General features: G+C 40.3%; 1 protein-coding gene across 4 annotated transcripts in view; it reads left to right on the forward strand.

Annotated features, from left to right (window-relative positions):
* The window catches only part of LOC132829118 (uncharacterized), a 116,463-nt gene that overhangs the window by 45,559 nt on the left and 57,784 nt on the right, over positions 1-13,120 (forward strand). For all 4 annotated transcript variants that reach the window (XM_060846441.1, XM_060846458.1, XM_060846449.1 and 1 more), the window contains one exon: positions 6,518-6,657. In XM_060846441.1, the coding sequence (XP_060702424.1) occupies positions 6,518-6,657 (140 nt within the window). The remainder of the gene's footprint in view (positions 1-6,517; positions 6,658-13,120) is intronic.

Raw genomic sequence — 13,120 nt, forward strand, 5'->3', positions numbered from 1 at the left:
TGCTGTCATCGGGCCTCAATTTATAGCTGAACATCTTTTTATAGTGATAGTGTGATATCTGGATGACATCTGTACCTTGGCTTCCTGTGTTTAATTTAAAAACACACTACTGTATTCTAGCAATAGAATCATGGGTGCACAAAGTTGAGTCAACAATTCTGCTGATAGGATAAGGGAAGCAGTCCTTGCATCAGTTCAAAGTTCATGTCTGATGACCACTATGGCAGACCTAATCAATGTAAAAGCAAGTGGCATCTTCTGCTTACCTTATTAATTATGCAGCTGAGATTTTGGGTAATGTTTCACCCGAACTGAGTGTCGGGTGAGGCACCAGTGCCCGACTTTGTGGCTCGCATGCTGCTGGTGCCATTTTAAAAGCTGAGGTGCAGACCACTTCAGACTCCAAGTCAAGATCTATCCCTCACATGGTAGTGCTCAACATTGACAAAGTCGCAGAGGAAAGGCAATCTAACGCCCTACTTCTAGACCAAAAGCTCAAGTGATACCGATAGGCAGCGCGGTGAAGAGGCAGGCAGTCATTCTTCCTGCTAACCACGCCAGCAGATCAAGCAGGAATTGCAGCATAGGTCAGTGCTATGTTCCAAGGGAAAAAGAGATATCCAGCAGGGCACAGGAGATTAATGTTCTTGTGTGATCCACAAGAATATGTTCTTCTCTGGTACCCCTCAATCATGGCTTGCACTCTGTCTAATTCCGTGCAGGTAGCTCAGTAAGGCTCGTGGATGACTACTCTCTGTTTTATGCATCATTTCTACTTGAGGACTCTCGCCTCATTCTTACAGACTATTAAGCATTTGTACCCTCTAAGCTTCCCACTCGCGCACTAAGTTCACTTCTTCACTGCTTGCTCATGCATGACCACACACTGCTCCATCATCTGCTTACATCATTACGCAGTCCCTACCTTTGTCTCATTTCAGGACGAACTGGCCTGAAGATTCCGTCAACCACCCAAAATTACCTACCCGTAATCCTTAGATCTTCAGGCCTGACTGTGGGCTGTTGACAGCACATGGTTCCACGCTATCAGTAGGACCAATGCCTGACCGACTGGTGGTCACCCTGCACTGGAATTTAACCAGCCATTTGACTGACTGCAGTGGTAGCCCATGACTGTCTTCCCCTTTTACCCACTGAGAATTTTGACTTTTCTACATGGCCATTTGCTTGAAGTACATGCAATGTGTTTGTCACATAAACTGCAGGAACGTGCTGCAACTCTATCATTGTGGCATGGTGCCATACAGAGATATGTCCACCCCACTTGTAACTAATTATATTAACTGTTCAGTCCACAACACTATCTCCAGCTGTCTGCCTTGCTCTCTGAGCTAAGAAAGCAATGCAAACCATAGGCTGGCAGCACACAACTGAACATTGAAGGTCTTGTGCATTAAGTGGCTAGCAGCCAACTCAATAAATTAATTATTGTGTAGGAACAAACAGAGACTAGGTCATCTCCAAATAAATGCTAAAGTCAACAAGCAATAAGAAAGTAAGCTAGGAGTAGTAAGATTGTGTGTTCTTGTCAGCGCAAAGCTGTCCTGTGGAGATGCATGGCTGTCCCTGCAAGCAAAGTGAACTGGCAGAATAATGCAAGTAGTAGATGTGCTTCAGCTCCAAAGTGAAGTGTTGAATGCCCGAGTTGGCTTGAGAGCAGGGGGATGATCCTGGAGCATTCAAAGACATTGTCCCAGCCATTATACCACTCCTGCTTCCAGTCAGCTATCCATGAACCCTGGTTCACTTGTCAGGAATTTACACCATCTAGTTTCATAATGGAGGAGAGGAAAAAATGGAAGTGAAATGCAAATACAGCTGCTATATCGCAACAGTTGCATTCCTCTGCAACCCCACGCTGTACAAAATCATTATAGAAAATTGCTATCCCTGTTCAGTACAATGTTCACATTATCCAAACGACGTTCACAATTTATCAATTGCATTAAAACCAATTTGTGTTAGTGAAACACACATTATACCAGAATGACCTGTAGGGCAAGTTGGGGTTTGATATACAAATACAAGGAAATAACATTGCCACTCCATGGGCAGATCAGAAGTTGCTATTTTAGGCTTGTGTGGGGGAATTGGGAGAGCTTTTCTTTTTGCAAAAATCTGAATTTTTTTTATTTTTCACTCTTGCCCTATTTTGCCACCATCCTTGCTGTTACTCTCCCCTCACCGTGGAGGGGAACATTCTACCTCTGATTTTCATTCCAAGGAAGGAGGTAATGGGTACATGAAGGAGTGTGCTGAAAATGTGTTGCTGGAAAAGCGCAGCAGGTCAGGCAGCATCCAAGGAGCAGGAGAGTCAACATTTTGGGCATGAGCCCTTCTTCAGGAATCTACATGAAGAAGTGTGGCCCACCACTCTTAAAGGCAGCCTGCAGAGTGCAGATTTGAGTCTAGCGTGGCGCTGGAAAAGCACAGCAGGTCAGGCAGCATCCAAGGAGTAGGAAAATCGACATTTCGGGCAAAAGCCTTTCATTTGGGCTGGTTTAGAAAGCCTGTCTTGATTCTCTGGGACTTCAAAACTGTTATTTTATTTGCCTGTCACGCGTCACTTTTTCTGCCACTCCCTACGCCCCTCCTCCACCTAATCCTAATGGCCTTGCATTGCCTCCATGCCAGCTCAGCACTTCTATGTTCATGCATCCTACACAGAAACAATGATCTCAATTGTATCAACTGCATTTGTTGCAAAGCTTGAAAATAGCAGCATTTTACTTTGTCTTAACAACTCAATAAAAGTGCTGATCAGTACCAGAGCAGAAACTACAGTCAATTAAAACCTCTTTGATCATGTATTAATAAACACTAAACTATTGACAGAGTAAATCTAAGAGACAATAAAGTTGTCAGTTAGGAAATATTTCCCTTGTGTGTATTTCTCTCCAAATAAGGGAAATCTGGATTTCCAACAAGGTAGAGTTATGTGCTTGAAGTTGTTGCTGTGGATGAATTAAAAGATTGACAGTTTTATTGGAGAATTTTAATAAGTTTTTTAAAATTTTTGGCTGTTTTGTTCTAGCTTTGCTGCAGATACCATTGTTACATTTGGGTTCATTGTTTCTGTTTCGGGGCCAGTGGGAGGGAGTCAGTTGGCATAGGAAATGTTGGTAAGACCTTTTGAAATTATCTTTCAAAAGCTTCCGTCATACAGACTATGGTTAACAAGTAGTTGAAAAGCTGGCCTGATTCCTGAACAAATGCAAGTAGCAGGAAATGTCTAGTTCACCCTTATAGGTGACAAGTACAAGGTGAGACCTCAGTTCTTGCACCCTTGTCCCATCCTAATGAAAACTGAGGTGCCAGGAACATGCAGTGTGAATCTCTGAATCTGATCCCATTCTCTCTTTTTAATAGTAAACTGAGCAGAAATTCATCCTTTTATTTTAGCTCCATATTCATAAAGGCTAACATTGAATTCATTTCTATGAAATTTAAAGAAGATGATATATGTTTACATGGTTAAAATCTTGATTCCTGATGAAGGGCTTATGCTCGAAACGTCGAATTCTCTATTCCTGAGATGCTGCCTGGCCTGCTGTGCTTTGACCAGCAACACATTTGCAGCTATGTTTACATGGTTCACTGCTTAAAACAGGACTTTGTAAGACAGTGCCTTTTTATTTTTCAGTATCTTTGATTATGGACTGAAATAGGAAAAGGGCTGTGTTTTAATACCAAGGTTTGGAGAAGCGATTGCTGCACTTTTTAAATGTTAGATACTGAAACTCAATGTAGGTGGTGTTTACACTGGAGTTTTGTCAACCAGTGGGGGAAGGCTGGTCGCAGATGGCACTTGCAACAGGGGACGTGTACAAAGTGAGGTTTGGCTGACAACAAGTAGCTATTAATTTATGGAGTGGTCAGTAACTGTTGATGATAATAAAAGCCATCAACCTGTTAACAGCTACGTGATTGGATAGCTGAGCCCTTGTAGATGTGAGCAATATGTCCATAAATGTATTGGACCTCTGCAAGGGGTGGTTATGTGTCTCTTTGCGGTAACAGAAAAGCCTAAGCCTGAAGAAATCAATTTATTTTACCACACCAATTGCTGTAAGCTGTAACTTTTAACCAATGACTGGGAGACTTTGCAATGTACCAATTGCCTGTGCCTCCTGTAAAGAAGTGAAAAAGACCCTTGGGAAATTAGATTGAAGAGTCCAATCTGGACTGGAGAGTCCAAAACTAGAAGGCATAGGTTCAAAGTAAAAGGGGAAAGATTTAGAAGTGGCCAAAGGGCAACTTTTTTGCCCAGAGGGTGGTGCATCTGTGGAATGAGCTACCAGAGGAGGTGGAGGCTGGTAAAATTACAACGTTTAAATGGCGTTTGAATGGATACATGAATAGAAAAGGTTTAGAATGATTTGGGCCAAATGTAGGCAAGTGTGACTAGATCAGTTTAGGATATCTTGTCAGAGCAGACAAGTTGAGCCGGAGGGTATGTTTCCATACTGTACAACTTTATGACAGTATATTTCCTGTTGAGCGAAAGGATCATCTCAGCAAACCCTGTGGACAGGGGCTATCAAATTGTCTCCCCTCTACTCATAACACCAGTTTTTTTGTCTGTTGGTTGGGGGGGGGCTGTTCAAGGATTTTATAGCTTTATTTAATGGAGATATATGCCACAGTTCTTTGTTGTTTAACTGTAACTAGAATCTGCTTCTTTGTAACAAATGGTAAATCTTGTTGAATACAAAACCTGGTCGATGTGTTCTGTTCACTTGAATCTAAACCAGAGTTAAATCAGGGACTACTTTTGCATACTTTGATAAAATCTTTATCCAGACGATTCCAGGAAAAGCAGAGCTTGACTTCTATTGTGATGCTCCAGTGAGTCATAATAACTAAGAGTATACTTGTTGTTTCAAAACAGTTGATCTCATATTGCCTGTTTTAAAACACAGTAGTCCCCCTGTACCCGCACGGATATGTTCTAAGACCTACTGCGGAAGCCTAAACCTGCAGATAGTAGTGAACGCCTTTGTTTAAATGGGAAATTTATCTCCCCAGCAGCCCCCTGGTTCTGTTATGTTCCATGTAATATGTTCAGTTACTACAGATAACTGAAATGTGGAAACCAAATCCGTGGATACTATAATCACCTGTATATCTGCCAGTGTGGCATACTTACTCAATTTGTCAATAACTGGGCAAAGTTGCATGTATGGCTTTCTACTCAGGCAAACAGTATTAATATTGCCTAATACCTTACCCATACTGAGATAGTAGTTGGGTGAGAGGATGGTCTCACTAGGGATGTGTAGATTTTCTAATAGATATGGATGTGCCTTTGGTTTTCCTAATGTCTTTGCAGATATTGAAAATTCCATTTTGCTGTAACAATCAGTTCTGAACATCTGTTACTTAAATAAACCAGTTTAGCACCATTGTATTTGTGATGTGATTACTTGATGCAATTCAGTTGTTCTCACATTTATTTATTATTCTTGCCACTATTCAGAATTAAGAGGCAAAATGAAGCTGTGGGTGATTGTGAGATCTGCGATTATAATCGAGCTGGTAAATAATTACATTTGGCGTTATAATGAAGTCAAACAAGAATATCTCATTTGTAAATGGTAGCGCTGCCTAGGTCACAAAACAGATATCATTCTTAAACATGTTTATCAAGTGGGTTATTAAATAAATGTTGGTCTTGCTAGTTTTTTATCTACATCCTAAGTATTAATTACACATTTTAGTTCTCATGAGGGCATTAAATATCAATAACCTCTGTGCATCTGGAGGTTCTTGTAAGCCAGAATCCAGGTACGTAGACTAACAATGAAAAAGGATCCAGGTAGGTATTTTATCTTCCTGAAGGGGATGAATGAAGTATTTGGGTTTTCTGGTGCACTGACAGCTTGCAATGTAATTTTAATATCTTGAAGTTTATGCAGTATCATGTTATTATTGGACATGCATCACCATTTTTTTATTGTCACTGAATCAATATCCTGGTATCCTGACCTAACCCAACAGGAGCATCATCAGCACAAGAACTACAGTGATTCAAGAAGATTCGACACATGATAACTGGAGATGGGCAACAAATATGGATTTACCAGTGTATCCCAAAGCCTGAGAGCAATTCTATTTTTAAAAACGTATCAATCGGGATGAAGTCCAATCCTCCTTAGTTCATTATCATTTAACTCAAAAGATAAAATTTCAATTAATTTATTGTGTCCAATGTTCACATTATTTACATTGCCGCACTTAAATGCTGCATGAGGTTTTATAAGAACAAAAGATTTTTGAAGTATTAGTAATCTTTATTTGTTAAGCTATTCCCTATATATACAAAGTAATAATATTTATCATTTAAAAAGAGGTGGAATTTCACTTTGCATCTGAACAACGGTTTGAAAGTTACAAAAGAAAAGAGTTTCACTGAAATTATTATTCCACAAGATGTTTTAAATGCACCTTTTATATTATTGAGTTTTGACCTCTCTTTAAACTCTTATTCCACCAGCAGTGAGCCTGTCGCAGTTTATGCTATGTTCAAACGTTTGGCTACAGAACTGGTACTAGGAATTTTTCTTAATGTTGATGCAGAGGAATCTGCAGCACTCTCCAAACAGATTACACAGCTTTCAACGCAACACTGGCATGGTAAGGATTCAGTTTGGGTGAATGACAAAAGGTGGCAACTATATGAAATCATAGAACACAACATTTTAGTACAGAGGCTTGTCATTTAGCTCATAGGTTCTGTACGTTGTTTATTACAGTATGAACTACTTAGTCCAATATCTCTTCCTCACTACTTAATTCCTTTAATATCTTTTATCTTATTCCAGCTCTCCTGATTAATCAAACTTTTAATTTGCCACCTTGTCTAATTCCAGTCTCCTGTACATTTCGCACATTCTATACTAATCCTGCTGATAGATCTCCTATCTAGTTTTCCTTTCAAAGAATTTGTGTGCTCTGTCACATCAACTTGCATTCATTAAGCTAATCCGAATTCAAAAGGTAATAATCTCAAGATTAGGCAGACTCTCTAAGGGAGAGGCAGATTGGCTCAGAATAAAGTCAATGAGTTAAATGCATGGCTTCGAGATTAGTATAGGAGGAATGAGTAATGCCAGTATTGTGCTGGAAGGGACCCGTACTGATTGGACAGTGTTCAATCATGCTGGGGCCAGTGTCCTGGTGAATCAAATAACTGGAAAGTTAGAGCTTTAAACTAGTTAGAAAGATTATGGGGCTTGAGAGAGCGGCTATTCAGGCTTACAAGCAAAAGTATATGCATTTGCAGAGAACTATACGGATATTAACATCCAGAGTGAAACAGTTAGGGACAGAGTACACAATTATAAGAATACAGCAGGAAATTAGGTTGAAGGGGAAACAATGATGAAAAGCAAAACTAATAGCTCGCTCTTAAACATGTGTAGTGTTTGGAACAAAATAAATGAATTAATGGCACCAGTAGAGGTTAATGGGTATGACCTTGTGGGCATTTCAAAGATTTGGAAGGAGGTCAAAACAGAGCACTAAATATGCAAAGGGATGTGACTTTTTGAAAAGAGATGGAATAAGTACAATAGTAAGAAATCCTGTTAGATTGGAAGATGTAGAGTCCATATATTTGGAGATAACAACTAACAAAGGGAAGATGACACTTGTAGAAGTAATCTGTAAGCCCCTAAACAGTAGCTGTTTTGTAGGACAGAGAATAAGTCACCAAATTATGAAGGCATGTTAAAATGCAGTGTACTTGATCATGATTGACTTTGATCGTAATGCACATCAGAAAAATGAAATTGGCAACTGTAGCCATCAGAGACAAAGATTAGTGGTAAACCAGAGCGTTGAGAAAGTTTTAAAAACTAAGAGTTATGAAAAGTAACCAAATAATTGAGAGGTTATAAACTGAAGGCAAGCTAGCAAGTAATATAAAAATAGACAGTCAGGGTTTCTTTAAAAGCATAAAAAGGAAAAGAGGTCAGAGTGAACATAGGCCCCTGAGAGAACCAGGAAGTGGCAGAAGAGCTGAATAAATAGAGTACTTTGCATTAGTCTTCATGGTCAAGGACATGCATAGCATTCCAAAAATATTGAATCAATTGGTCGAGAGGGATGAGAACAACCCAGTAGAGGCTGGTTAAAGCACAGCAGGTCAGGCAGCATCCATGGAACAGGAAATTCGACGTTTGCCCGAAACGTCAAATTTCCTGTCCTTTGGATGCTGCCTGACCTGCTGCGCTTTAACCAGCAACACATTTTCTGCTCTGATCTCCAGCATCTGCAGATCTCACTTTTTAACCCAGTAGAGGCAAATGTATTAGGGAAACTATTGAGGCTAAAAGTTGATCAGGTCTAGGGGCTTTATCATATGCATTCAATGATTTTGAACAAAAGTAGTCGCAGAGTTGTGGATGCATAGGTAGTATGATCTGGCCCTGGAGCATGTTCAGAGGAGATTCACTAAAATGACCCCAGGAATGAAAGGCTTAACATATGAGGAACTTTTGTGGACTCTGGGTTTATACTCTATGGAGTTTAGAAGGATGGGGGGGAATCTAATTGAAACATACAGAATAGTGAATGACCTGGACAGAGCAGATGTTGGAAAGATGGTAGGAGAGACTAGGACCTGAGCGCATTGCCTTCCAGTAAAAGGAAGGCCTTTTAGAACAGAGGTAAAGAGAAACTTCTTCAGCCAGAGAATGGTGAGTCTATGGAATTCATTGGCACAGAGGGCTGTGGAGGCCAGGTCATGAAATATATTTAAAACAGAGAGAGTTAAGTTCTTGATTGCCAAGGAGATAAAATGGTATCGGGAGAAAGCAGCAAAATAAGTTTTCTCAATCCTATCAGCCATGATTCAATGGCGGAGTGGACTCGATGGACCAAATAGCCTAATTTCTGCTCCTGTCTCATGGTCTTATTTATATATTAATGACTTGGGTGAGAAAAGTGAATGTATTATTGCCAAGTTAACAGAAGATGCAGAAAACTGATGAGAATGACACAGTCCATATAGACAGAGTGTGAGTGGGCAAAAACCTGACAGATGGAATATAATGTTGGGAAATGTGAGGTTATGCATTTTGACAGGAAAAATAGAAGAGCTGGTATTAGTTAAATGGAGTAAGGCTGCAGAAACCTTCAGCACAGAGGGATTTGGGAGACCCTGTGCATGAATTGCAAAGTGCTAATATTGAATTTTAGCAGGTGATAAAGAAGGCAAATGGACTGTTGGGCTGTATTTCAAATGGAAGTAGGAAAGTCTTGCTAAAACTGTACAGATCACAACTGGGATACTGTGAACAATTTTGGTCCCTTTTCTAATGGAAGATATACTGGCATTGGAGGCAGTCCAGAGAAGGTTCAGTAAATTGATTCTCAGTCTGGAGGCATTCTCCTATGCGGAAATGTTAGGTAGATTGGGTCTGTAATAATTGGAATTAGAAGAATGACAGGCAATCTTATTGTACCATGTAAGATTCCAAGGAGGCTTGACCGGTTCTGAGAGATTGGTTTCCCCCTTTGGGAGATTCCAGGACCAGAGGACATTATCTCAGTGTAAGGGTCGCCCATTGAAGACCGAATGAGGATGTATTTTTTTTCTGAGCTGTCATTGAATCGTGACACTCTGATTGCTGAATGGCCCACTCTATCTTATCTATATCCAATATCTTGTACAGTACCTTTTAAGTTAGAATTATTTAATGGGGTGTATCAGCAAAGTTTGACATAAAGTTACAAAAGGAGATATTGAATCTGATGACCAGAAGCTGAATCAAAAAGGCAAATTTTAAGGAGCCTGCTAGCAGGTAGAGAGAATGAGACATTGAGGGACGGTGTTCCAGAGGTTCAGGCATTGCCAGCTGAAGGAATGGCTCCCAATGGTGGTACAATTAAAATCATGCCCTCAAGAGGGCAACGTTAGGATTGCAGACATCTGGTATGTGGGGCTGGGAAGGATGGTTAGGGATTATGCCACGAGGGGCTTGCTAACAATTTTTACAATGAGAACATGATTAACTGTGAATGTAGATCAGTCAACACAGCAGTTAACAAGGCTATATGTAAGTTAGGAAATGAGCATAGGCATCGGAGTTTTGGGCGATTGGAGATTTACAGAAGATAGAACTTTCAAATTTGGTCAGGAATGTATTGGAATAATCTATTCTAAACTAAACTGAATATTTCAGCATAAGCTGAAGTAGAGTTAATGCTGAGCTACTAGTGTTATGGATGGCTTCAACGAAGATTCCTTAATAAAGAATTACACCTTCTGATCTCCTTTTAAGTCTTTTTGGGGATAATGAGAGAGAGAGTTTGCAGTTTAATGCTTTTGTGACAACCTCTGGACAACACACATTATGTCCAATTAATATCTGTCATTGTAATAGTGATGCTGCAAATAGATCAGTTTCTGCAAATCAGATAAGTGACCACATAATCTGGTTTCTTGGTGTTGGAAGTGTTAAAAATGTTAGCCAGGCATCAGGTGAATTTTTATTCCAATACTCCCCAGAGACCTTTTGCATCTATCTGAGGGCTACTGAGACCAATTTTAATGTCTCACCTAGAGGATGGCACCACCAAGAATGTAGCACTCCCTCAGCATTGCACGACAGTGTTGGTTTGAATTGTGTTCATGTGCTGGAGTGAGGCTTGAATCCAGAGTTTTCATATTCAGAATCTAAGTATTATAATTGTGTATGGTTTGTTACAAGAGGACCTCTCAGTATTAACTTTCTGAACAGTGGAATGATCTTTGACCACTTATAAGCTTTCGCAACCTTGAACCTGAGTGTTAGTTTTAAAAGTTCGTTTTAGCTTATTCTAATAAGATGTATTTTCAATCTTTATTTGCAGTAGCAGCAGTAGCCATAGAGTGAGCTGCTACCATTGATGAGTAGATGTTAGAGGTTGATTGAACGTACCTCCAATGCATTGCGATATTTAAAACGGAAACTAAAAAGGTCACATCTTCAGCTTCTTTGACAATTAGCCTGTCTGTCCTTTGCACAGGGGTGCTTCCCAAGGAGTCAGTAAGGCAAATAGCACAGATTTATTTAAAGGTAGGCTAGGTGAGTAAATGAATGAGAGAAAAAAAGTATTGCTGATAGATGAAGTTGGGTAGGAAGTGGTTCATGGGAGCAGTAAATGAGTGCTCTGTTTCTGTGAAATGTGTTGAAGCTCATTTATTTTATCTTGAATGAGTCCTGTTAATAATGCGTTAAGTTATTTCCTGACAATAATATAGATGACAAGAGCTATGGAAGATGGTCCTTTCTCCAACAAAGCTTATGCTAGATGAATGTAAGGATTAAACGGGGTAACAAGGATATCAAAAGATACTGAGTAACTGAATAACTCAGCAACAGGAGAATGGTGATAAACACATTTTTGCTGATTTGTGCTGAAAGGTTTGGTAGCATTAGCTGTTTTAATAGAACTGATATCTGCAAAAGATTTGCTTAACTAAATGTATAATCATATCCACTCCTCCCATACTAACCTTGTCGAAGAGTCAGAGGTGTACAGCATGGAAGCAGAACTTTCGGTCCAACTAGTCCATGCTGACCAGATATCCCAATTTAATCTAGTCCTTTTTGCCAGCACTTCTTCATTATCCCGCTCAACTCTTCCTATTCATATACCCATCGAGATGCCTTTTAAATGCTGTAATTGTACCAGCCTCCTCCACTTTGTTTGGCAGCTCATTCCATTGGACCCTCCAGTCCAACTAGTCCATGCCAACCAGATATCCCAACCTAATCTAGTCCCATTTGCCAGCACTTCTTCATTATCCCTCTCAACTCTTCCGATTCATATACCCATCCGGATGCCTTTTAAAAGCTGTAATTGTACCAGCTGCCTCCACTTCTTTTGGCAGCTCAATCCATATATGCAGCACCCTCTGCATGAAAAGGTTGCCCTTAGATCCCTTTTATATCTTTCCTCACTCTCCCTAAACTAATGCCCTCTGGTTCTGGACTCCCCCACCCCAGGAAAAGACTGTCTTTTTATCCTATCCATGTCCCTCATGATTTTATAAACCTCTACGGTCATCCCTCAGCCTTCAACGCTCCAAGGAAAACAGCCTGAGCCTATTCAACATATCCCTGTAGCTCAACCATCCAACCCTGGCAACATCCTTGTAAATCTTTCCTGTACCTTTTCAAGTTTCACAGCATCCTTCCGATAGGAGGGAACCAGAATTGCACGCATTATTCCGAAAGTGGCTTAACCAATATCAACATGACCTCCCAACTCCCGTACTCAATACTCTGACCAGTAAAGGAAAGCATACCAAACGCCACCTTCACTATCCTATCTACCTGTGATTCCACTTTCAAGGAGCTATGAACCTGCAATCCAAGCTCTCTTTGTTCAGCAACACTCCCTAGGATCTTACCATTACATGTATAATCCTGCAAAGATTTTCTTTCCCATAATGCAGCGCCTTGCATTTTTCTAAATTAAACTCAATTTGTCACTTCTAAGCCCATTGGCCCATCTGATCAGGATCCTGTTGTATTCTGAGGTAACCTTCTTCTCTATCCACTGCACCTCCTATTTTGGTGTCATCTGCAAATTTACTAACCATGCCTCATGCTCACATCCAAATCATTTAATATAAATGATGAAAAGTGGTGGACCCAGCACTGATCCTTGTGGCACTCTTCTGGTCACAGGCCTCCAGTCTGAAAAGCAACCTTCCACTACCACCCTATGTCTTCTACCTTCGAGCCAGTTCTGTACCCAAATGGCTAGTTCTCCCTGCATTCTATGAGATCTAACCTTGCTAACCAGTCTCCCACTTTCTGACGCCTTACTGATGTCCATATACATCACGTCTGCCGCTCTGTCCTTGTGAATCCTTTTATTTTTTCAAAAAACTCAATCAAGTTCGTGAGACATGATTTCCCATGCACAACGCCATATTAACTATCCCTAATCACTCCTTGCCTTTCCAAATACGTGTACATCCTATCCCTCAGGATTCCCTCCAATAACTTGTCCACCACCAAGGTCAGGCTCATCGGTCTGTAATCCCTGGCTTGTCCTTACCACTTTTCTTAAATAATGGCACCACATTAGCCAACCT

The sequence above is a fragment of the Hemiscyllium ocellatum genome, chromosome 2 (genome assembly GCF_020745735.1).
Source record: "Hemiscyllium ocellatum isolate sHemOce1 chromosome 2, sHemOce1.pat.X.cur, whole genome shotgun sequence".
Taxonomy (NCBI): domain Eukaryota; kingdom Metazoa; phylum Chordata; class Chondrichthyes; order Orectolobiformes; family Hemiscylliidae; genus Hemiscyllium; species Hemiscyllium ocellatum.